This window comes from Schistocerca americana, chromosome 7 (genome assembly GCF_021461395.2).
Source record: "Schistocerca americana isolate TAMUIC-IGC-003095 chromosome 7, iqSchAmer2.1, whole genome shotgun sequence".
Classification (NCBI taxonomy): Eukaryota; Metazoa; Arthropoda; class Insecta; order Orthoptera; family Acrididae; genus Schistocerca; species Schistocerca americana.
In genome coordinates this window covers 547920534-547947896 of record NC_060125.1, presented here as the reverse complement: position 1 = coordinate 547947896, position 27363 = coordinate 547920534, and the positions used below count along the sequence as shown (strand labels likewise).

The window sequence follows — 27363 nt, the reverse complement described above, 5'->3', positions numbered from 1 at the left end:
CTATCTCCCTACCTTATGGCCCCTACCCATGTGTGTCTGCAGCTTGAGGCTACCATTGCTGCCTCTGGATCACAGGGTCCTGGGTTCGATTCTTGGCTAGGTTGGGGATTTTCTCCACTGAGGAACTGGGTGTTTGCGTTATCTGCATCATTTCATCATCATTCGTGAAAGTGACAAGACTGGACTGCGTAAAGATTGGGAATTCGTAAGGGTGCAGATAAGCGCACAGTTGAGTGCCCCACAAATCAAATATCATCATCATCCTACTCATGTGACTGTCCCCACTGTAATATTTGCCCTATGCATCCTCCTACAACCACCTATATCAGCCCTGTAACTGGCGAAACATACAATGTCAAAGGGCAAGCCACGTGTGAAACAACACAACAAGTTATCAATCCGGATGAATGGGCATAAGCAGAGGGTGTATACTGACAACAAACAATATCCTGTAACAGAGCAATCTCTACAACACGACAGTCATGACCTCAGTGCCTGTTCCACCACAAGTGCCACCTGGATTATTCCCCCAGACACCGGTTTCTCAGAACACTGGAGGTGGGAACTAGCACTACAACATGTTCTTGGTTGTTGCCACCCACCTGACCTTAATTTACGTCAGTGTCTTTGGTCTCCACATTTCTGCACAGTAACTGTTCCTTTCTTCACTCCCTTTTAGTTTTCTATGGCCTTCATGTCCTGACCTGTCTATTTTTGCCTGCCGCCCCCCCCCCTCCCCCCCTCCATCTCTACCACACACTTTGATTTCCACTCTTATTGACTTGTGCATAATGCTTTGATAGTAATTTCTGCCTTGCATATTGCACTATCTCCCAATTTTAAGCTCTCAGGTTTTCAAATCTCGTCCGGTGCAGTCCCCAACAATCAGTCTTTCCTTCTCATCCCATCCAGTAAGTCTCCCCTGAGTCAAGATTCTGGGCATCTTTTCCAAACTCTCCCCATTTCCTAAACCTCATCAGTCTTTTTCCATCACCAATCTTCCTTTTCCTTCACCCCTTCTGCCAGAATGAGTCATTGGCTCCAAAAACTAGCAAATTTAAATACCTTCAAATGTTTGTTCCCCAGCTCAGACTTTTTTATCTGACCAATTACATTATATTTTCAAAAACTGACAATCTTATTTTGTGTTAGAGAACATGAGGAACTATAATATTTTCTTACTATTAGGGCAACAGAATTAACAAAATACTTGAATAGTTAGGAATGTCAATCTATCTCAATTATTGACATTTAAAACAGGCAATTCTCACCCCACCAATGCAGGAAATGTATGTAACATTTTGGCAATAGTAACAAACAGCTATAAATTTCTGGGTCTGTACGTTGATGAAAATTTGCAATGGACAAACCACATTGATTTCATTTGAGGCATAGTCAGTAGTGGCTTGTACCTCCTTCATCACCTCCCATAAATACACTCCTGGAAATGGAAAAAAGAACACATTGACACCGGTGTGTCAGACCCACCATACTTGCTCCGGACACTGCGAGAGGGCTGTACAAGCAATGATCACACGCACGGAACAGCGGACACACCAGGAACCGCGGTGTTGGCCGTCGAATGGCGCTAGCTGCGCAGCATTTGTGCACCGCCGCCGTCAGTGTCAGCCAGTTTGCCGTGGCATACGGAGCTCCATCGCAGTCTTTAACACTGGTAGCATGCCGCGACAGCGTGGACGTGAACCGTATGTGCAGTTGACGGACTTTGAGCGAGGGCGTATAGTGGGCATGCGGGAGGCCGGGTGGACGTACCGCCGAATTGCTCAACACGTGGGGCGTGAGGTCTCCACAGTACATCGATGTTGTCGCCAGTGGTCGGCGGAAGGTGCACGTGCCCGTCGACCTGGGACCAGACCGCAGCGACGCACGGATGCACGCCAAGACCGTAGGATCCTACGCAGTGCCGTAGGGGACCGCACCGCCACTTCCCAGCAAATTAGGGACACTGTTGCTCCTGGGGTATCGGCGAGGACCATTCGCAACCGTCTCCATGAAGCTGGGCTACGGTCCCGCACACCGTTAGGCTATCTTCCGCTCATGCCCCAACATCGTGCAGCCCGCCTCCAGTGGTGTCGCGACAGGCGTGAATGGAGGGACGAATGGAGACGTGTCGTCTTCAGCGATGAGAGTCGCTTCTGCCTTGGTGCCAATGATGGTCGTATGCGTGTTTGGCGCCGTGCAGGTGAGCGCCACAATCAGGACTGCATACGACCGAGGCACACAGGGCCAACACCCGGCATCATGGCGTGGGGAGCGATCTCCTACACTGGCCGTACACCACTGGTGATCGTCGAGGGGACACTGAATAGTGCACGGTACATCCAAACCGTCATCGAACCCATCGTTCTACCATTCCTAGACCGGCAAGGGAACTTGCTGTTCCAACAGGACAATGCACGTCCACATGTATCCCGTGCCACCCAACGTGCTCTAGAAGGTGTAAGTCAACTACCCTGGCCAGCAAGATCCCATTGAGCATGTTTGGGACTGGATGAAGCGTTGTCTCACGCGGTCTGCACGTCCAGCACGAACGCTGGTCCAACTGAGGCGCCAGGTGGAAATGGCATGGCAAGTCGTTCCACAGGACTACATCCAGCATCTCTACGATCGTCTCCATGGGAGAATAGCAGCCTGCATTGCTGCGAAAGGTGGATATACACTGTACTAGTGCCGACATTGTGCATGCTCTGTTGCCTGTGTCTATGTGCCTGTGGTTCTGTCAGTGTGATCATGTGATGTATCTGACCCCAGGAATGTGTCAATAAAGTTTCCCCTTCCTGGGACAATGAATTCACGGTGTTCTTATTTCAATTTCCAGGAGTGTAGTTGCTGGCAAAACATCAAAAATAGTATCCTGCAAAATGATTTACCACTTTATTAACTGTAGGATGGAATTACAATGCTCTGCAGCTGATGTCTAATTAAAAAGAATATTACTGCTAAAGAAATAAACAACAAAACTTATACATGGGATAGACCATAGAGTACAATGTGGTGAAGTGTTTGGGTAGCACAAATACTTAGTGCTGACCTGTTAGAATGTGAATATATATGTTTACTTGCAACCATCTCTTGCTTTGTTGACAGCATCTGTGCTTCGCAATCACAGTCAGTTATGTACATAAGAAACACAGAGTCTGATGCACCCCACAGTAGGCAATCCATCGTTTCCATTAACGAACACCGAATACCATATGAACTGATAAACAAAGAATTTAAAAGTAACACAATTATTTATTTGTGTCACAAAAATGCTGCAAATAAGCATAGTGCATCAACACGACGAAGCAAAACCCAGAGAATGAAGTCAAAGATCTCCAATACAATTATCGAATTTGTTGAGTTCACCATTGATAGTCACCACACGTATCATAATTAGCAGTGATTTTCATTTTTTAAATGAACCTTTAACTCTTAAGAGATGAGTCTGTATTAAATGTAATGGAAATTTTTAAAGAATATACATTGAACAGACCAAAAAATGTGTTTTTCTATAGCTACATACCACAAGTTCATAAAACTTTGACCTTTTGTAAGGTCCAGCATACCTGACAGGTGGACTAGTGTGAATTATTTCTGCCTGATTATGACAGCGCGTGAATGAAAAAAATCATTTTACTTTCTATTTTGATTTATTCCAACAGATTGAGGTTTTTGATCTGATTTGAGTACAAAGGACAGGAATAGCATTACCTTTACTCCTTCACATTGTATTGCATCCAGAATTTCCAATTAGCATAAAAATAAAAATTCAACATACTTACCAAGACCAAAAGTAGCAAGCTCACTAAGAATACATATTTGCATAAAGTGTGTTTGTCCAATTTCGCCAGGTTGAATTCCTGTCCCAAATGTCTGTAATCTACACCTTTGATGATCTTTCTTTGTTTCTTTTACAATTATATTTAAATGTTGAATTATCTGGCACAATCCTTTTAATACGAAGAACACATAATTGGTTCGTGCCCCACAGGCTGTAGAATTTGAAAAGATATGAATTACAAACACAGTGATACATGATTGACTTCAAAATAGAACTTCTTATTACCTAAGATTGAAGGCCATATATTATTTATATTATTTACAGTAATTTGATGATTAACACATTATTACCTAATATTGTTTCATTTGGCTCATATGTTTTAATTCTTGAAAGCATACAGCACTCGTGAAGAGCAACTGAACTCCATTCATCAAAATATGGAAATCTTGCCATAGCATATTTGCACATATCCCAGTCTGGCTTTATTGTTTCCTCTATCACCTTATCAAAATCTTTTTTCTCAATATGAAGCAGTTCGCATGTTCCTATTAATCCAAGTTGTTGAGGATTAGTAATACTACTAACTTGGCTTCTAAATACAGTAAGAAGTTTAACTAAAGTAAGTTAGTCCAAAAATCAATAAAAGTAACTTATAATAATTACAGCAGTGATGATTGACAAGTCTTTTTAACATATGCTGTAGCATCTCTCTGACAACTGCCATGGTAAATAAGAAATCCAAGTCGATATAAAATAAATTTTAACAGGACAAAATAGTGTATACTAATAATATATAGTGTGTACTAATAATATACACTCAGCAACGTGGATAACATATCAGTATATTCATTAAACTACTGACATATAGAAAGCTGCTAATATGTGAGAAATCCAAGCAACAGAAATATTTTGAAATATAAAGCAGTTTTCTTTTTAATCCTCTTCCTGTTTACATTTATATATGTTTTTTAGGATTAAACTGTCCAGTGATACTACAGTCATGAAGAATACAACATTTTTATATGATGTAGTGGTTGGCCAGTGTTGGGAGGCAAGCTTGCATGACCAGCCGTGTTGTGGCCAGTCCCAAAGGAAGGAACGGCTGGTCCATTTCTCTGTGACCAATGGAGTTCAAGTGGACATATTTTGTACTTTCCAAGCCACCACCATACATTGTGTGTAAGATGGTACCTTGTGTGGCAGAATACTACTATCCCCTCCCCTCTCCCACTCCAAAACCACGTTTCCATTTGGGAGTGATATCTGGGAAGAAATATTGCTAGTAAAACAGCTACCAGTCAGCAGGTGATGGGTGAAGTGATCACTGTAGCAAATATCCACTAATACCAGTATTGCTGGCCTCTGTTTTGATCACAATCGAGGTAGATTCTCCCTGCACATCGGTTAGGGGCCTGAAGAAGGTGTCGTAAAACACTGAAACTAGTTGCCAAATAAAATGAGGTTGAAAATTGACGGCTGAAAGGTATTTGACATCCTCCAAGTATAATAAGGCTGAGGATCCTATGAGCTTTGCTATGTTGTCAAAATAAGTAATGGCAAATGATCATTTCTGCACCAATGTAGTGAAGGAACACTGTTGCTTGAACGTAAATAGAAGTTAAGCTGATGTGCAGCAAACAAATGGAGAAGCTGTCAAATAAAATTGACGGACAGGTTAGAATAGGTATCTGTGAATGTCAGTACGATATCCCTGTGAACCTAAGTATAAGTGTAACTGCAATGGAAAGAATTCATTTTAGCTGAAGGTAGACTAAGAAAGATTAGCTTGATGAATTTAATGAGATACCTGTACAAAGTAAAGTAAGCCATCCAATTACACAGAGCCAAATATTTCAGGCAGAATAGTACACTGTCTTCTTGATAGTGGCAGTGAAGCAAGTGCATTGATCCAAGCATTCAGATTATACTCCTAACAGCAATAAGTTGGCTGTAGTGTGAGTAACTGGTTTACGAATAATAGTTGCTGATAGAAAAATATCTAGACTGGTAAAGCAAGAAGCTTTGATACCAATGGTATACAAGACACAATTATAGATCATTCTTGTTTAAGTGTCAAACAATGGAAAATCCAGAATGGAACGTAACAATATTGTGAAAAGGAAAGTTGCCACTCACCATATAGCGGAAATGCTGGGTTGCTGATAGGCACAACTAAAACACTGTCACAAATAATAGCTTTCGGCCAGCAGGGTCTTCATCAGAATTAGACGGCAAACACAAACATACATACTCACACAAATGCAATTCACACATACACGACTGCAGTCTCAGGCAACTGAGGCCACACTGCCAGTGTGACTGCAGTCTCAGGCAACCGAGGCCACACTGCCAGTGTGGCCTCAGTTGTCTGAGACTGTGGTCATGCGTATGAGTTGCGATTGGCATGAGTATGTATGCTTGTGTTTGCCATCTAATTCTGACGAAGGCCTTGCTGGCCAAAAGCTATTATTTGTGACAGTCTTTTTGTTGTGCCTATCTGTGACTCAGCATCTTGTTTAAGTGTGTTAGGTTTAAATCTGGATATGTTAATTGGCACTGATTTTGTGTCAAAGTACCAAGGAAAGATCAACTTTGATCAGTGCCAAGTAATGTGAATGCTGTTAAATTCTCCTGTAATTACTGTGCCTTTAATTGGAAAGCATGTTGTTAATAATAATGAAACATGAGAGATACCCATAAGCATGACAAAAAATAGTGGTACTTGTGGGTCCATTACGGTCGGAGGAAGGCAATGGCAAACCACCTCGCTAGGACCTTGCCTAGTACAGCGGTGTGGGTATCCCCTACACTCTGTCACAGAGTATGGGACTTTATCATTATTGGGGGAAGATACTGAATTAAATAGAAATATGAAGGTTGCTGATGAGGAAGAGAAATATATCCTGGAGGAACTAGAGGCTAAAATACAGTCAACTGAACAGAATTCCAGTGAACAAAGGGCAGAACTGAGAAAAATAATAACTTGTCGTCATAGTGAATTTTCAAATAGGCCAGGCGTGGAAAAAGTTGTGACTGTAATTTAAATGTAAAGCTTGAGCAATATTTTTTCCAAAAAATGCTACACAATATATGTTAATCGGTAGGAAGCCATCAAGAAAGAAATTCAATTTACATTGGATTGGAAGGTAATTGAACAAGCAATTAGAGAATTTAATAATCCTTTGGTGGTAGTAACTAAATATGACAGATGCATCAGATTGGTGTTGGATGCATGCTGGTTAAATGAAATTGTAATGGTGGAGAGAAACTTCACCCAAAAATATGCACAAGTTACTACAAAAATTCTGAGGGGCTAAATACTTTACTTCAATGGATATAATGTGTGGCCACTGGAAAATAAAAGAATCTTATGGCATTGATGGCCGAGAGGCCCCATCTGGGGGAGTTCGGCCGCTGGGTGCAAGTCTTATTTCGGTTGACCCCACATTGGGTGACTTGCACGTCAGTGATGATGAAATGATGGTGAGGACAGCACAACACCCAGTACATGAGCGGAGAAAACCTCCAATCTGGCTGGGAATCAAACCCAGGCCCCCTGCATGGCGGGCAAACATGTTGCCACTCAGCTAAACAGGTAGACTGAGGACATTGGAATTTGTGTTTGACAAAAGAATCTTGTAAATAGATGGATGGCCTTTTTATATGAGAGTGTTTGCAGCTAGTACAGAGTAGTCCCTTTTGGATCAAATATTTCTGTGTGTGCTACTGTAAAAGTGATGGCTTACATAATGGGGAAAACTGTTAGAGCAGGTGACAGTTCATGTAGACGATATTCTGTTGGCAAGTTCATCATGTGGGGAACATATTAGTCTACTAGACAGGGTGCTAGAAGCAATAAAAGGAGAAGGCATGAAGTTAAAGTGAGAAAAAACCAAATGCATTAAAAACAACTTAAATTTCTTGGGCCATAAAATCAGCAGGAACGTTACATTACCTTATCCTTCCAAGCTGTTAGTTTTTGAGAGCTTTAAGGTTTCAAAGAATAGAAGGAAACTCATATCCATGTTTGGATTATTTGGGTTCTACTGACATTTTGTGGGAGACCAGTCATTTAATGCACCTTGCATACACCAGTTATCAGTAATGGATACCCCTTGGGTTTGGACAAAAGAGTGCCTGTCTGCTTTTGAAAAATTGTTTTGCATATAGTCTGCTACTGCATCCTCCAGTTTTTGGAAGGCCCTTTTGTATGTCAGTTGATGCAACTGTGTAGGGAATTGCAGTAGAGGTGCTTCAGCTGGAAACAGAAGGCGATAAAGATATACCTGAAATGATCACCTCTACAAATCATTCATTGCAACATGCAGAGCATAATTATGAAACCTCTGATCAGAGGCTATCATGTTTTGTATGCAGAAATTTGAACATTACTTACTAGGCCACAATATTTTAATATGTAGGGTGCACATGGCTTTTACATTTTTTTAAAACTTGCAAGTTGAGAAATGCATGACTAATACGACAGGCCATGTACCTTCTTCAGCAGTTTGTCCTTGAAATTAAACATATACATTGAAATGACAATCTGATAGCAAATGGGCTATTGAGAACCACTGAGCTGTACAAATGAATCAGAAATTCACTTGATAGAGAACAATCTACATCTACATCTACATTTATACTCCGCAAACCACCCAACGGTGTGTGGCGGAGGGCACTTTACGTGCCACTGTCATTACCTCCCTTTTCTGTTACAGTCACGTATGGTTCGCGGGAAGAACGACTGTCTGAAAGCCTCTGTGCCGCGCTCGAATCTCTCTAATTTTACATTCGTGATCTCCTCGGGAGGTATAAGTAGGGGGAAGCAATATATTTGATACCTCATCCAGAAACGCACCCTCTCGAAACCTGGCAAGCAAGCTACACCACGATGCAGAGCACCTCTCTTGCAGAGTCTGCCACTTGAGTTCGCTAAACATCTTCGTAACGCTTTCACGGTTACCAAATAATCCTGTGATCTTCTTTGGATATTCTCTATCTCCTCGTCAACCCAATCTGGTACGGATCCCACACTGATGAGCAATACTCAAGTATAGGTCACACGAGTGTTTTGTAAGCCACCTCCTTTGTTGATGGACTAGATTTTCTAAGGACTCTCCCAATGAATCTCAACCTGGTACCCGCCTTACCAACAATTAATTTTATATGATCATTCCACTTCAAATCGTACACACGCATACTCCCAGATATTTTACAGAAGTAACTGCTACCAGTGTTTGCTCCGCTATCATATAATCATACAATAAAGGATCCTTCTTTCTATGTATTCGCAATACATTACATTTGTCTATGTTAAGGGTCAGTTGCCACTCCCTGCACCAAGTGCCTATCCGCTGCAGATCTTCCTGCATTTCACTACAATTTTCTAATGCTGCTACTTCTCTGTATACTACAGCATCATCCGCGAAAAGCTGCATGGAACTTTCGACACTATCTACTAGGTCATTTATATATATTGTGAAAAGCAATGGTCCCATAACACTCCCCTGTGGCACGCCAGAGGATACTTTAACGTCTGTAAACGTCTCTCCATTGATAACAACATGCTGTGTTCTGTTTGCTAAAAACTCTTCAATCCAGCCACACAGCTGGTCTGATATACTGTAGGTTCTTACTTTGTTTATCAGGCGACAGTGCGCAACTGTATCGAACGCCTTCCGGAAGTCAAGGAAAATAGCATCTACCTGGGAGCCTGATCTAATATTTTCTGGGTCTCATGAACAAATAAAACGAGTTGGGTCTCACACGATCGCTGTTTCCGGAATCCATGTTGATTCCTACAAAGTAGATTCTGGGTTTCCAAAATCGACACGATACCCGAGCAAAAAACATGTTCTAAAATTCTACAACAGATCAACGTCAGAGATATAGGTCTATAGTTTTGCGCATCTGCTCGACAACCCTTCTTGAAGACTGGGACTACCTGTGCTCTTTTCCAATCATTTGGAACCTTCCGTTACTCTAGAGACTTGCGGTACACGGCTGTTAGAAGGGGGGCAAGTTCTTTCACGTACTCTGTGTAGAATCGAATTGGTATCCCATCAGGTCCAGTGGACTTTCCTCTGTTGAGTGATTCCAGTTGCTTTTCTATTCCTTGGACACTTATTTCGATGTCAGCCATTTTTTCGTTTGTGCGAGGATTTAGAGAAGGAACTGCAGTGCGGTCTTCCTCTGTGAAACAGCTTTGGAAAAAGGTGTTTAGTATTTCAGCTTTACGCGTGTCATCCTCTGTTTCAATGCCATCTTCATCCCGGAGAGTCTGGATATGCTGTTTCGAGCCACTTACTGATTTAACATAAGACCAGAACTTGCTAGGATTTTCTGTCAAGTTGGTACATAGAATTTTACTTTCGAATTCACTGAATGCTTCACACATAGCCCTTCTTACGCTAACTTTGACATTGTTTAGCTTCTGTTTGTCTGAGAGGTTTTGGCTGCATTTAAACTTGGAGTGAAGCTCTCTTTGCTTTCGCAGTAGTTTCCTAACTTTGTTGTTGAACCACGGTGGGTTTTTCTCGTCCCTCACAGTTTTACTCAGCACGTACCTGTCTAAAACGCATTTTACGATTGCCTTGAACTTTTTCCATAAACACTCAACATTGTCAGTGTACATGTATTTATTATGAATGAAATCAAGGAGGAAAGTACCTTAAAGAAAGTCTGTAAGAACTTAAGGAGAGAGCAAAAAGATGATGATCAGTTGAAATTACTAAAAAGTCTTTTAGGCCACCCTAATTCTTCAAAAGTAGTGCAGTACTACTGTCTGCATAATGGAATTTTGTTCCAAAGAAGAAAACTAGATTCAGCGAAATGGAAGTTGTTTTCCACCTCAATATGTGGACTGGTAGATTATCTGCATTTATGTCATGGAAAGTATGGAAATAAGAAATGAATCTCCAAACAGAGAGAAAAAGTGATTTTCAAGAATATGTATCATAGAGCAGCAGAGAGACTGATATGCTGTGTTGTATGTCGAAAGGTGCTTGCAATGAACAGCATAGTGCTAGAGGAAATGCACATTGCAGAGCCGAGTGAGCCCCTATAATAACTGACAACAGATCTGTTTTGCCCCCTGTCCATATCTAAAGGAATATGTACTTATGTTTTTATGCTGGTTAATTGTTTCAGAAAACAGATCAAAGATTATCCACTAAAGGGAGCTAATGTCAAAACTCAGATAGACAAGACGCGAAAGGACTATTTTGTAAAAACTGGCAAGCTTAAGAGACCCATATTGGATAATGGTGAAAAATTTGTATCGTATAAATTTAAAATATGTTTAGAGAATGCAGGAATTTGACTTAAAAGAATTGTGGCATATTTCCCATGAGGAAATATTAGTGAGGGGATTGTGAGTGAGTTGAATCAATTATGTCAAATCTACTGTGCAAGAAAGCATATGACATGGACTGATCATACCAGAAACTTTGAAGAAATCATCAGCAACCTGAAACATTGATGCAACAGGATTTACTTATTGTGAACTGATGTTTAATCATGACCCTCATAACATCGTTTTGAATATGGTTGATTTTCCCTTTCTGTCTAGGATCTCACTAGATGGAAAGAAAGTACATTTAAGAGCTAACATACATACAAGAGCACTGGACAGAAAAGGGTATCATGACGCTAAAGCAAACAGGTGACCTAGAGTTAGTTCAGGAAAAAAGAAAATCAAAGAAAATTTCAGCAGAAACACAGAAATTTATGTATATGCACCAAGCATCATTTAGAATAATAGGTAATCCACAAAAAATGCTTACAGACTTGAGTACCCAGAGATGAACAAGAAGTTGGGACTCTGAAGCATTGTGGATTGGAAGAAATTTATGGATAACCGTAATTAAGAGTCGGTAGGGAATATGCCACTCTTTGACAGATACACAGTTTGGCATACTGTGCAGTCCCAGCTGAGTGAATGTTGTTTCCACTTTCAGATTTCATTCCGCCTTCATCTGTTTCCTATCAACAGAGTAGAGTCTGTGGGGAATCTGCCACTCTTTGGTGGATACACGATATGGCGTACTGACTAGTCCCAGGTAAATGAAACTATTTTCACTTTCAGATCTCATTCCTTCTTCTTTTCTATCCAAAGCTAATAAGAATTATATGTCTTCATGTGTATATATAAGCTAGTACTGTGTACGGACTTGGTAGTGTAAGAATTATTTACCAATTTTGATGTACCTGATTTGTGAAATAGCAACCACAAGAGGAGACTTTGTATCAGTGGATTTAAAATTTTCATTGAAATCATGTAACTTCTAGAGCAGTAGAAAAGATAATAGTAAACATCGGTCGTCAAATCTTAAATCTGGATTAGTAGGAAAATATATAAATACTTTCCATAAAAAAATTGTAAAAACTGAAGTTTCCTGACATCTCTGGAAATGACGTCTGTAAAAAATTGTATTTTTAAGTTGGTAATTAATTTGTCTGTAATTAAGAGTGGTAAGATTACACCGCATAGAGGAATGCAAAAGCGATTTGTCATTAACTGAAGGAGGGTGGGAAGTGGGTGATGCACATGCCAGAAATATGTGTAATGAGGTTAGTAGTCTGATGAAAAAAGAACGGAGGAAGAAGGAACAATTATATGGAGTAATTGGAAATAAAAAGGAGATTATTTAAGGAGGTGTATGTTTATTTTTCTCAAGTCTCAAGAAAGAGTTTTAAGAACACTTATACTACTTGTGAGGCAACAGGTAATGTAAGATGTAGATACTGACAAACATGGACAGTAATACAGACACCTAAAATGGTTTCAGAAATGCAGATTTTTGAGAATGCATGTATAATAATAAGTATAATAACAACAGGTTTTGACAGAGGTAACAACAATGCAAGATAGTTGCTGACAAAAAATGACTTTTGTAGTAAAGTAATCTGTATTATAATTGAGCCATACAAAGATGAAAACCCACAGTGGTCTCTCAACCTTATGAGACAGGTGAACAACTAGTGTAATAATTATAATGCAAACTAGCCAATATGTGACAGAGGAAAACTCTGATAAGGACATATTAAAATATAAGCACAACTTTTTCCAGAGAGTGGAGTTTGTGACTCAGGACCTGTACCAAAATAAGAATTAAGATGACAAGAAATAGCATTGTACATTTTGTGAAATGATGTACTGCCAGTAGAAATACTGGAAAAAAAGAGAGATTTTAATAGTGAAACAGAAACATTCTTTATTTTAACATCTGTTGTAATGATAAGAAAAGAGAGAAAGTAGGTTTTTAAATTGTTTGCCCTCCTTTAGCATGGTATGGTGTTATCTGCTTGCCATGGACATGTGGGCATTGTGTATCTGTAGTAGCCTGCGAGCTGTGTTTAGAAAAGTGGCAAGGGCACCAGCCAAAGTGGCTCTTCCCCTTTTCCTCGTAATAAAATTGGAACTGTGAAAGGACATGCACCGAAGTGACTTCCTCCATCTACTCCAAGTGAGCAATGAATGAATGGTCATTAGCACGCTCTCCAAATTCATTATCTTCTGCAAATAAATGAGTGAGTAGCAAAATTTGTAAGTGTGAAGTCTTTTCAAGATTATTGACTGAAATACACCAAATAAAAACAGGCATTACAAATAAAAAGCCGTTCCACTGAATATAAACATATGATTAAATTGAAATCAAATTATTCTTTGATATGAAATAAATTTTTTGCATATTTATCTATACAAGTGTATTAATATGTTGATTTGTGTTTCTTTGTGTGTGTAAGTGTTCTTTATGTCTACTGTGGTAAGTAAGAGAAGTGCTAATAAAAGGAATTTAAAAAATCTACACACACATAAAGGAATCAATCTTTCCATCTCATCCCATCTGGTAAGTCTCCCTGACCTGCAGTTCTGGGTGCTTTTCTGAAGTCTACCCCTTTTCCTAGATTTCTCCGGTCCTTCCTCTTCCTTCCCCTTCAACCCTTTTGCTGAAAGAAGATACCACTGGCTCTGAAAGCTTACGCAATTACAACCTTCTTTTATGTGTATTTTCTGCCGCCACTTGGTGAGTAGATTTTTTGTCTACCTGATTACATTACATAGTCAAAAACTGATTATATTCATTATTATAATAATAGGTATTTCCAAGAAGTATGTGCAATTATTCTTCACTTGTATACATTATTTAATGTTATGTTAAAGTTTTTATTATGCAATGAAATATAAGGTGATGTGGGAAGCCAGCAGTACGGCTACATATCAATAATGATGCAGTGTGGCTACATATCAATAATGATGAGCGAATGATATCAGTAACTCCCGAGCAATCAGCCAAGGCCAAGCTAACTGTGCTTAAGTGTGTGCATGAGCATTAGGACAAAGCATTGTGCAACAATCTAAAATAAAATCAAAAATTTATGTAATGTCACAGTACTTTGCCAGATGATGTAAAACCATAGTGTTATGTACTTTGAGTTTCAATGAGATCCGCTGATTAATTTCTACAAAATTCAACTTTTTATGTAATTTCAAAAGCATGAAACATTAAAGATAGAAAGTTGGAATTTTTGTTGTAGGTTCCATTTTATGTAAGAAACATATGGTAGGGGTTTTTATGAAGTTACCTCTTTTACTTTTCAAGTTATTAAATAAAAACTGGTTTTTGTACTAAAATTTTTAAAATCATGATAAATTAAGTAGCCTTTAGATGTAAGTTACAATGACAAAATTACAGCAATTTTGTTCACTAGAAATAGTGATGGACCTGTACCAAAATGCAGAGTACAGTACTGCTCATAGAAAACTTGCGAAAATTGTTAGTCTTCAACTATTTTTTTGCAAAATTTGTAGACATGTATTTTCATGGTTTGATAATTTACTGGAAATCCAGAGTTTTAGTTACAATGTTTTTGTTCTGTGTGCCACCTGTAGTGTTGTACAGAAAACGATATGGCAAGTGACCTCCCTTGTTCACAACTTTTAAGGCGAGCAATTAACTTTACTCAACTAGCAGATGAAGTGATAATCAGAAATACTTGGAACTTCAAGCAGAGGCCATCTCTGAACTGTACCAAGTGCTGATTATGATAAGAAAATTCTAATGAATTTCAAATATATTTTTGTGTGTGTAAACTTTTCGTGATTACATTGATCTGTTGGAATGGTAAACTTTCATTTATTGAGAAAACTTTAATGAACCTCAAAAATATTTCTGTGCATGTGCACTTTTCTTGAATACACTGATTTGTTAAAACAGTAAACTTTCATTTATTGCTGTAGTTCCCAACTCCTTTTCATCATAAACTGAGAATTAGAATATTTTATTCAGTATGATAAGCTAGACTGTGGACTGGAGGTTTTGGGGAGCAGATTCCTCGATTACTTTCTGGCTGTTTACACAAATAATTTTTAGGCTCTTGTAAACAACAGCAGTATTTAAAGAGTGCACAAATACATACTAAATGCACAAAAAACAAACTAGATCCAAGTGACATAACTTTGAACCCACTGCTCCACACCATTTTTAGGGAACCTAAACTATTATGCCATTTTCCTTTGTCATGGTACAATGATTACTCACCTCCTGAATCAAATATGGAAAAAGGCATTCTGTTTAAATGGACACTGGCTTTCAATAGGGCATATGTAAAATTAAAGCAGCAGCTAAACTTGAAACTCTGCTTAACATACTAAATACCACAGGTCATAGATATTGGTGGCCAACACTTCCCAAGATGGAGTAGGCATCAATACATTGCGCTACAATGAAATCTTGATGACACTGAGCAACAATAGAATGTGCTTACAAGTTCTTGACCATGGTGCACATGTGTGCACGCACACAGCCATATTACGCAAAAAGTGCATGTTGTAGCAGCTAGATTGAATTTCCTCTGGCATAGGAAAACAAAAATGCAATACTTTGTAGAAGACTGGGTGGCATATTTACAAGAACTTGGCTGTACGTGTACTTTCTAGTATGCATGTGACAAATACTATGCTGAAACCCATGGAACATTTAACATTAAACCAAGATGCTCATTCACAGGCATTAAGTAAGTCAGTTCTCTCCCCGGTAAAATTGCTCTGATTTGCCAAAGTCTTTGAGATTTCACAAGCAGCACAGGAAAGTTTTCCCAACAGAACGTGAAATTTCTGCACTTTTCAATACATTTTCCAGAATTCAAACCGCTGTTCATCAGGCCAGTCGCTAGAACAGCAAGACACAATGGTGTTTGCTTCAACAAGCATGTTTCAAAACTGCATGTTCACAGCTATTGCCATTTGCAAAATTGTCCTAAGTGTTTTGTGAAGCATCCACATCTAGAATGCTTGCATTACAAAGCTTGAATCTGCTACAACTTCTTCAAGACAACACACAAATTGAAGCTACAATCATCCTCACAGCATCACTGCCCAGGCCCAACATACAAATAGTATCAAACTGCTTAGCCACAGCAATGCCTCCTTTCCAAACAAATTAATACTTTCAGTTCCTATTCAAGAAATGCCAATTATTTTTGTTTATGATATCAGCGCATCAGTTTTCCTTTTACAGCAATCCAAATACTTGGGCATCAGTACACCACAATTAAAACCCATACAGTCATAAGCTTCCATGTGGCAATCATTAAGTTCTGCCCATTTCACAATTAACTATACTTGAGATATAAGCATGTGACCCATGTCCAACATACTTAGTGGTGGCAGATCATACAGTTAACATTTTCGGCACCACGGCTCATACTGTCTTCAGATTTTCTGTTCAAGAATCTGTTCTTGCCATCCAGTATCCTATCCTTGGACTCAAATAGGCACACTTTTTATAATGTTTCACTTTCTCCATGAATCAGACTTGGAAACTATAACAGATTTTGACTATCACATTAAGCTTAAAAGTTTCGCAGTCCAGTTGCAATCAATACCATTGGCCCTTCATGCTGATGTCAACAAATAACTACAGTGGTTGGACAAATCAACGGAAAAACTGCAAGAAATGCATGATTGAATATAAATGCAGATGCTAGTCAAGCCTGTGGGTTGCACTGTTGTATATGACCCCAAATGGCACCTGTGGAATGTCCTCAACACGTTGCAAATGTTAGTCATGTTCAGAAAGGGCTAGGTAGTTGCAAATACAATATGTCACAGCTGAGTGAATTCAGACATTGGCAAACTGTTGGTGCTCATATGGTGGTTGATTACATAAACCAAGGCAGCTGAGTGTTTGGTGTTTCAAGAGGCGCCATACTGAAGATTTAAGATTTATGTCACATACAGGAAAGAGGAAAAACATCGTTCACTAAGTTACAGTGCAGACAAAGGTCTGTGGTGAGTAACAGTGAAGACTGCATCAAAGAGGAAGAGGACGACAGCTGTAAAACTCACTGTAGAACTGACTGGCACACTCACTAACCGCGTCAGCACCAAACCAACATGAAGGGAGCTGCAGAAGCAAGGAACTGAATGATGAGCTAGAATTCCAGAAAATTTCATCAGCAATGTCATGTCAAAGAAACAAAACTTGGACTATGGGAGAATGTCATTTGGTCAGCTGAGTCTTGTTTCACACTGTTTCCAACTTCAGCCTGAATTTACATTCAAAGAGTGAAACATGATGGCAGTTCGATGATGATGTCATGGAATTTCCCAGGCTCTATGGTTACTCTGCACAGTCACATTACTACCGAGGATTGTGTGACCATTTTGGATGATCAGGTCCATCCCACAGTACAATGTTTTTTCATCACTGGTGTCGTTGTATTCCAAGAAGAAAGGGCCCCTGCTCACACAGCACACATCATCCAGGGCTAGTTTTGTGAGCCTAAGGATGAATAGTCACATATCCATTGGCTATCACATTTACAACCTCAATATTATTGAGCACTCAGCCTTCATATCTATTTTGGAGAGAAGTGTGTGTGATCACTATCCACCTCCATCATCATTACCTGATTTGCCTCTATCTTGCAGGAAGAATGGTACAAGATTCCCATTAAAACCACCACACAAGACCTGTATTTATCCATTCTGAGCTGACTGGAAGCTGTTTCGAATGCCAGCAATTTTCCTTCATCGTACTGGCATGATAATATAGTGCGTTTGTGGTGTTTCCATGTTCTTGCCCACTCCCTGTACGCTGGGTAGAGCACAAAAATGTTTTGATTCCAACACTCAACTGCCAGTGGACAATACCACTGGTGAATGGTTGCAAACCAGAACAAATGTTGAGTCTTCGTGGCAATTTTAAAGCAACAGTGAATGCACAAAAGCTGACCATTCATGGACAACAGTAATCCTCCAATTTTCTAAAGATATCTAGAACAACTTATAATGGGTATTCCACAGTTTATAAATAATCTATATGATATTATTGTCACAGGTGAAATACATGCTACATATCTGCATAATTTGCATGTCTGATACATTGCCATAGCATGGCCTTAAATGAGACAATTCCAATTATTCTTTTTTTTTCACCTACTGCCACATATAAAGAAGTCCCAAAACATTCTCAAGAATATGTTGAAGGAAGTGGCAAACTGCCTGCTAACATTAACCTTAGAGATCTTAAAGTATTCGTAGACAGAGGGAAATTGCCTGCTACCATTAACCATAGAGACTGTTCCCACACAAAATCAATTGTTACACTGCATCCAAAATGTCTCCACATTTTGGCCCTCATATACTGGAAATGCAAAAAAAGTTAAGTGATAACAGGCATGTCAACAAGTGTTGCAGTGATTCAGAAGCAAACTAAAGTCAACAAGCTGGCTAGCAATGTATCAACCAAGTCTGCCCCTGGTTCTAGCAACTGACACTGAAGCACATGAAATTGGTAGTCTTTAACACACAAATTTCTCAGTGGTTCTAAGATTCCTTTGGCCATTCCAGTCTCAAATGGAAGAGGAGCTCCTGGCAATCATTTTTGATATAATGAAATTTAATTTTTTAAATAAAGAAACAAATTACATATAATTACTGGCCACGAAACCTTATTCTCCATTCTTTGAGTACAACACACACTGTCCAATCATACTACTCACTTGCTCAAGCACTGGGCTCAATACTTGTCAAATATTCTATATTCCATTTATTAATGGCCTTTGAAATAATATTAAAATGCAAATGCATTATTTATGTTGCATATGTGACCTGGTAATTCAACAGTCCAGAAGCTGTTTGCTTTCAGACAGAACACCATCAAACCATCTGGAAGAATTTGCCATCACATTTTGGAACATAGAAACAGCTACGATGAAAGATCCTAACCTTGGTATAGCAATACGTTACATGCAACAAGAGTGGTCAACAGTACTATCAACAACAGAAAATCCCTGACTTCAGTAATATTTTTCAAAGCAATATTTATAGTAAGCTTTTGAAGAAATGTTTCTCTCTTAGTATTTTAAAATGAAGTATGCAGGATTATTACACCATCTCTGTTGCAACAACACACCTTGAACTTATGAGGTGCATTCAAGTTCTAAGGCCTCCGATTTTTTTTCTCTGGACTGGAAAGAGATAGAAACATGCGCATTATTTAAAATGAGGCCGCGTTCATTGTCAATACGTCCCAGAGATGGCAGCACCATATGGCAGATGGAATTTTACCGCCAGCGGCGAGAATGAGAACTGTTTTAAATACTTAAAATGGCGATGTTTTCCTTACTTGAACAGCGTGCAATCATTCGTTTTCAGAATTTGAGTGGTGTGAAACCAATCGAAATTCATCGACAGTTGAAGGAGACATGTGGTGATGGAGTTATGGATGTGTCGAAAGTGTGTTCGTGGGTGCAACAGTTTAATGAAGGCAGAACATCGTGTGACAACAAACCTCGGGCTCGCACAAGCCGGTCTGACGACATGATCGAGAAAGTGGAGAGAATTGTTTCGGGGGATCGCCGAATGACTGTTGAACAGATCGCCTCCAGAGTTGGCATTTCTGTGGGTTCTGTGCACACAATCCTGCATGACGACCTGAAAATGCAAAAAGTGTCATCCAGGTGGGTGCCACGAATGCTGACGGATGATCACATGGCTGCCCGTGTGGCATGTTGCCAAGCAATGTTGACTCGCAACGACAGCATGAATGGGACTTTCATTTCGTTGGTTGTGACAATGGATGAGACGTGGATGCCATTTTTCAATCCAGAAACAAAGCGCCAGTCAGCTCAATGGAAGCACACAGATTCACCACCACCAAAAAAATTTCAGGTAACTGCCAGTGCTGAAAAAATGATGGTGTCCATGTTCTGGGACAGCAAGAGCGTAATCCTTACCCATTGCATTCCAAAGGGCACGTGCATCCTACGAAAATGTTTTGAAGAACAAATTCCTTCCTGCACTGCAACAAAAATGTCTGGGAAGGGCTGCGCGTGTGCTGTTTCACCAAGACAACGCACCCGCGCATCGAGCTAACGTTACGCAACAGTTTCTTCATGATAACAACTTTGAAGTGATTCCTCATGCTCCCTACTCACCTGACCTGGCTCCTAGTGACTTTTGGCTTTTTCCAACAATGAAAGACACTCTCCGTAGCCACACATTCACCAGCCGTGCTGCTATTGCCTCAGCGATTTTCCAGTGGTCAAAACAGACTCCTAAAGAAGCCTTCACCGCTGCCATGGAATCATGGCGTCAGCGTTGTGAAAAATGTGTACGTCTGCAGGGTGATTACGTCGAGAAGTAACGCCAGTTTCATCAATTTCGGGTGAATAGTTAATTAGAAAAAAATCGAAGGCCTTGGAACTTGAATGCACCTCGTATTTCACCCGTCACACTGTGGAATTACAAGGATGATAAATCTTTACTAAAAGTATGTTTCTTGGTCAAAAATGGATGAAGACATTACACACGTTGTGAAAAATTATATAATGCATCAACCAGCACCTTCTCAAACACTTTGCCTTGTGGCTAGAGCCAATACAGCCATGGGAACATCTCTTGCAATCACTCATTTCCCACATGTGGTCAAGCTACAGCTTACTGCCATGGTGGCCACCAGTATGCTTTATTGCAGATCTCCACTGAAGCATGGCACCCACACTTGTAACTAACAGTTGTCCACAGTTCAAGGCAGCCACAGTCACTCACTTCTGTACTTGCAACAGCATCCAACATGAAAATGTGCTCCAAATTTCAACCTGCATACAGTTGATTTGTAGGGAAATTTGAGCATAATTCTAAAATTCAAACTCTTGCGTAATTAAATGTGAACAGTTTCAAAACAGTTTTAAAGGCATTTCAAGCAAGGTCACTGTCTGGATGAGCTGCTTCACAGCCACCATCATCAGATTATCCTCAATTTGCTGCCAGTGTAATATGAGGATAACACAACAGTATTCCACATTGGAATTCCAGTGTGGGTAAGTTCATTTCGGGTCACACAAGGATGGATTCAGGGATCCACTGTGGCTTGTTACAGCTGTTAGTTGGATGTGGTTGTGACATATGAGGGCCAGCTGTGAAAACACTAAAATCAGCTGCATTTGTGGCATTCAGCCCATTTCAAGGATCACTATGGCTGCAATCACCTCCAAGCTCTCAGTTCAACAGACATCCATAATCTGATGAACTTATGCTGGCTCTGACACTGAGACTATGCTGCCATCAGCAGCTACTTCCAGCATCCTACACTGTGGCTATGGCGCTGAACATCACATACCATACATCCTCCTAGCATTGACCAAGGCATTCAGCTCTTTGATCAGTTCGAGGGGTAAGGTATTCAGTAGTCCAACTGAATGTTGATTTGAAAATCATCAATTTGCGTAATTGCTACAATGTCCAGTGGAGACTTTGTGAGCCGAATGCCTGGGTCAATAAAAGGCTGGCTGCAGCCTGCTGTAACCTACATCAGTGTATGCCTTTGCCTGCGCCGTACAGTGGTCTCTGTGGATCCTATAAGACAAGCTGTGTGTTTCTTTGAGCTGTGTTAGTTTTGCTGTTCAGACTTTGCTTGTACCTGCTCCAGCTGGGCTCTTGCTATAGTGGACCAGTGAAATACTTTTCAACGAGAACTTTAATTTTTCTTAGTTTTGTTTCTGTAGACAAACTGTAGGCAAAGCCATACAAGTTTTCACAAGCTATATAAGCAAAATTATTTTGTTATTATTCCTTGTTTTTGTTAAGTCTTTTATAGTGTGAACTATTGAATTCTAATTGAAAGATGAAAATGCTGTGGCATTATTTACATCTGTCTGGCACGTGCAGTCTCAAAGCTTCAAAACAGAAAGCAGAGAGCCATACTGACAAGCCACATCACAGGATTTACAGTTTACCTCTAAACTACATAAATAAATTTTGAAAGATTTTCTAAGGACTGTTCAAAAATGGTAATGTGTAATGATAACAAAATCATGTTAATCAAAGGTTCAAACTTAATCAAACAAAACACAGTTGGAGTGATGACCACTAAGACAATCTGTTTAGATTCTAATCACATATGGACCCAGGTTATCAAATTTCAAATGAATAACATTGTCTGTTCAATACAAAAACAGTCTTTATAGCCATGCACTAAATCAAATACTTTAGTTATAATGCTTTGGTGCCCAGCTGCATAGCAAACTACAACAGTGTTAACAGATAACCAAATTACTCAGTAAATTTCATTCGAATTTTTTTCTCTCTCAAAAGTTTGTCATATTGTGTTCACATACAGACAAGAGTATATATCTTATTTTGAACTACAGTCACTTCCTGCTGCCTTGCAGAATTGTCTTCTTAGATATTGTTTCATAAGTCAATAAAATATTTAGCTGGCAAATAAGAGCAAAACCAATATTGAGTCATCTCAACAGACACCTTGAAAGATCTCAGAATTCTAGACTCCAATCTCACTCATATTCACATTGAGGGAGAAGTTCGGGTTGATTACACCAAACAACACCCATTTAGCAGTAGTTCATTTATTCACCTAAACACATGCAAGGCTCACAAAAAACTGAACATGGGGGAACAGCCCAAAGACAATGCTCAGAGTCCAAAGACGATGCTCAGAGTCCAAAGACGAATGCATATTGATGCTGGTGGCATCGGCGACACATAGCGCCCAGCACCCCCCCCCCCCCCCCCCACTCTTGAGAGGCCGGAGGGGGGGGGGGGGGGGGAAGGCGTAAGGCGTCGGCAGAGGTGGTCCGCGGGAGCCGGATCATGGTCGGCTCGACTGCGTCGTTGGGGAGCTGTGTGGGTAGATGTCATGAAGGAAGGTTTGGACTCGAACCTGGAAGTCGTTGAAGCGCACCGGGCGTCGTACTGGGCGTGCAGCGACAGGTAGGCCGGCGGTTTGCAGGTGGAATGGAGCAACGACGCCGATGTCTCCGGTGGGCGTGGCGACCACACAAAGCGTGTCCAGGTTGACGTCAGGTGGGAGGGGAACACATTTCACCAGGTGGCAGAGAATGGTGGAGTTGGTGTCATGAACACTGGATGAAGAGAAATACATGATGAACAGTGTATAATCGCACAATATTATTGAGATGTCGTGGATTATGTCCAGGGGCACAGGCACAAACACCTCGAGCGAGGGCACGTTCAAGATGGGGAGGCGTGAGAAACCTCGACAGGGCGAGGCAGGCGACGGTGGAGAGGTCGAAGGGACCGGCGAAGGGCCCGGCAGCGAGGGGAGCATATGGTCACTTGACGGAGTGCGTGAGACCGGAGTAGAGGGTGCGGTCAGAGGAGAGCTCGACGATTGGAACTGGAAGTCACTCGACGGAGTGTGTGAGACTGGCGTAAAGGGCGTGGTCGGAGGAGAGCTTGAAAATTGGAGCTGGAAGTCACTCAATCGAGTGTGTAAGTCCGACGTGGAGGGAGTGGTCACAGCGTCGTGAGCCACGACAGTGAGTGGCGTGGTCATGGCCTGAAGGGGGGTAGAGGAAGGCTCGACCTGAGCAGGCTTAAGTCTGTTTAGAGAGACTGTAACAGCTGAATCTTTCATCTGGATGTCATAGGTGTTGGCTGAGCGCCGGAGAACTCAGTACAGGCCGGTATATGGAGGTTGGAGGGAAGCACAGACAGTGTCATCTCAGAGCATGACGTACTCGCAATTGTCCAGAGATTTCGGGATGTGAAACTTAGAGCGGGAATGGCTGGCAGGCGGAGGGATATGGCGGTTGATGTAGTGGCGTCTGATGCGGTCAATGAAGGAAGGTAAGTCAGACTGAGGGAGAGAAGCAGGAGGGCTCACAAGTTCGCCACGGAGAACAATGTTCTGGCTGTATACGAACTCGGCTATTGTGCCTTTGAGGTCTTCCTTATGGATCGTACGAATGCCAAGTAGCACAAGGGGAAGGGCCTCCATCCACAGAAAGTTGTGGCATCGAAGAGCCGCCTTGAGAGTGCGGTGCCAGCACTTGACTAGCCCGTTACTTTGCAGATGATATGCTGTGGTATGGATGTGCCGGATGCCGCAAGTGTTACAAATCCCGTTGAACAGGGCCGACTCAAATTGTCTGCCCTGGTCAGTCATGATGATAGCTGGACATCCGAAAAGCGATACCCATGACTCAACGAAAGCTTGAGCAACAGTTTCTGCTGTAATATTGGGGAGGGGGAGAGTCTCGACCCAGCGAGTTGTTCGGTCGACAGACAAGAGAACATAATGAAAGCCATTAGAGGGGGAGAGAGGGCTGACAACGTCAATACAAATATGCTGGAAATGCCCAGGAGGGATCGAAAATGAGCCGAGTGGGGGTGAAGTGTGCGTGTGTACCTCGCAGCGTAGGCATGCGACGCAGGGGCGTGCTCATTGCTGGCAGTCCTTGTTGACATTTCTCCACACAAAGAACCCCATTACGAGGCGGGCGGACGCACGAACCCCGGGATGGGCTAAATTATGCAATGCGTTGAAGACAGCTCGATGGAGCATGGTTGGGATGAGAGGGTGTAACGTGCCCGTACTGTCATCGCACCAGATCTCACCAGAAATGCCAGGGAAGGTGATGCAGATAAAGTGTAGTGAAGGAGTAGAGTCTGAAATCAGGTTTTGTGATTCCTTGTTGGTGGGTTGGAGGTTAGGCAGTTCATAGAGGTCTAACAGCGAATGGACGGTGTCGACTCGTGAAAGGAAATCAGCAACTATATTGTCAGCACCCTTTTATGTGTCTGACATTGGTGGTGAACTGAGATATGAAGTCCATGTATCTGAACCGGTGAGGAGGTGGGTCAGCTGGCAGGTTTGTAATGGCTACAGCCAGGGGTTTGTGGTCTGTTAAAACATAGAAAGGGCATCCCTAAACGTCAGTCTTAAAATGCTTAATCGCTTCGTAGACCGCGAGCACCTCCCTGTCAAATACGGAATATTTCCGTTGTGCATTGGTGAGCTTGCATGAGAAGAACTGCAGAGGCGAAGTTTGGCCGTCGATTGTCTGACGAAGGACAGCGCCGATGGCAGTATCGCTCGCGTCTGTGGTGATGAAAAGCTGTGCATTGGGATGAGGATGCGTGATGGTGCAGGCCTTGGCAAGAAGATTTTTGAGGGCAGTGAAGGAGTCAGTCATAGCAGGGGTCCATGGAACGAGCCGAGATCCAGAAGTGTTGGTGCCTGCCAAGGTGTCCGTCAGTGGAGCCTGAATCTCTGCAGCCTGAGCTAGATGTCGGCAATAATAATTAACTGTCCCCAGAAAGCGCCGGAGCTCTTTGAATGACGAAGGTCTGGGTAGGTTTAGTATTGTTTGTATTTTCTCAGGGGGCAATGAAATGCCGTCGGCAGAGACCCGAAAACCAAGAAAAGTGACAGCGGGTTGATGTAGCTGCAATTTTTTCTGGTTGGTCTCGATGCCTGCTGCCGCAAGAGTGTTCATAACAGTTTGCACATGTTGAATGTCCTCGACAGAGGAGCTGAACACAAGAATGTCATCAAGGTATGCAAAGCAGAATTTTAAGTCGAATAGCACTTCGTGGATGAAGCACTGCCAGGTCTGGGTTGCGTTTTTCAGACAGAAGGGCATGAATCGAAACTGAAATAACTCGATCGGGGTGGTGATTGCTGTCTTCTCAATGTTTTCAGGTGCCATGGGGATCTGGTGGTAGGCCCGTATGCAATCAATGACAGAGAACATGTTCGCACCTGTGAGGGAACTGGTAAAGTCGGCAATCTTGTGTATGGGGTAGGTGTCCATAATTGTTCTTGCGTTTAGTCAACAGTAGTCTCCACACATGCACCAGGACCTGTCTTTCTTGGGTGTCATATGTATGGGCATAGACCAGCTACTGGCAGAGGGTTCAATGACGCTGGAGCTTAGGAGTTCAGAAATCTGATTTTTAAGGTTGGAGAGGCGCTCAGGACAACGTCAACGTGGTTTACTGCATATTGGGGGACTTGACATGAGGCGAAGCTTGTGAACCGTGCCATTGGTGATGACAGAAATGTTGCCGGCGGCACAGAAGGCGGTTTGTTTACAATGTGTGGCGGGCAGGGTAGGCGAGGCATAGTCATGGGTTTCGGAGCCAACTGACGGGAACCGAGGTGGTGAAGTGTCCCAGGAGTCTATGTGACAAGGTGTCCGCCGGCCCGAAGCAGTGGCACCGTGGTCGGGTGAGCTCCGTAGAGCTCGTGAGCCGTTAGTGAGTCTATTGTCCAAGCGCGCAGCCTGTGGCAGCATGGTCGTGGGCGAAACGCTTGCTGCGAGTGCACTGTTTGTGTTGTCAGTGGTGGTAGCACGGCGGCGCGCAGGAGCCGAAGTTGCATAGTTTGAGGTGCTGTCCGTGAGGGACGGGGTGGTGGTGGGTAGTGTTTAACGTCTCATCGACAACGAGGTCATTAGAGACGGAGCACAAGCTCGGGTTAGGGAAGGATTGGGAAGGAAATCGGCCGTGCCCTTTCAAAGGAACCATCCCGGCATTTGCCTGAAACGATTTAGGGAAATCACGGAAAACCTAAATCAGGATGGCCGGAGACGGGATTGAACCGTCGTCCTCCCGAATGCGAGTCCAGTGTGCTAACCACTGCGCCACCACGCTCGGTTGAGGGACGGGGTAGGAGCCGTCAGTACGGGAACACGTGACACTCGTCGCGCATGCCCACTAGTGTCCGGCCGAGTGTCAAACACTGCCGTGTTAGGGGGGTGTGGCCCTGCGGAACTGTCAGTACACGTTATGGCAGTCTCGATAGCACAGTTGCAAGGGGTAGCAGGAGGTAAACACACTGAGGCTCGATTGCTGGGATTGCAAGCAGATTCAGCGCACTTACTGACCTTGCTTTGTCCTTGCTGTAGTGTCTGTAATTCCTTGGCTGCATGGAGAGCTGGAGCTGTGTTTCGTGGAGCTGGAGGGAGAGCTCGAAGTTTTCCTTACATAGGCGAGCGACATGTTCAACCTCTACAGGGCACTTCTGCATGGTTTCTTGTAACGTCGTCGACAGAGACAACCATGTATGGATGAGATGAGCCCGGACCTATGTGTCACGGCAGGGGGGGGGCGGGGGCGGGGGGGGGGGGGGGGGGTCTCGACAGAGCACAGGGGAAGTGAGTCTTGGACGGATGATGAAACACGGTGTTTCGCACAAGGTCCGGTAAAAGTTTGTGGTGTCACAAGAAGTCAATGCCTAGTATAGGTTTGTCAATTTCGCACACTAAAAAAGTCCACTCGAGTTTGCAGGTTGCAGAGAGTG

At 42.0% G+C, this 27363-nt stretch overlaps 1 protein-coding gene across 1 annotated transcript in view; it reads right to left on the bottom strand.

Moving 5' to 3' along the window:
- The window catches only part of LOC124623079, a 230613-nt gene that overhangs the window by 37176 nt on the left and 166074 nt on the right, over window positions 1-27363 (bottom strand). The window contains exons 4-5 of the mRNA XM_047148871.1: window positions 4135-4329; window positions 3786-3995 (exon numbers count right to left, since the gene is read on the bottom strand). Of these exons, the coding sequence (XP_047004827.1) occupies window positions 3786-3995; window positions 4135-4329 (405 nt within the window). The remainder of the gene's footprint in view (window positions 1-3785; window positions 3996-4134; window positions 4330-27363) is intronic.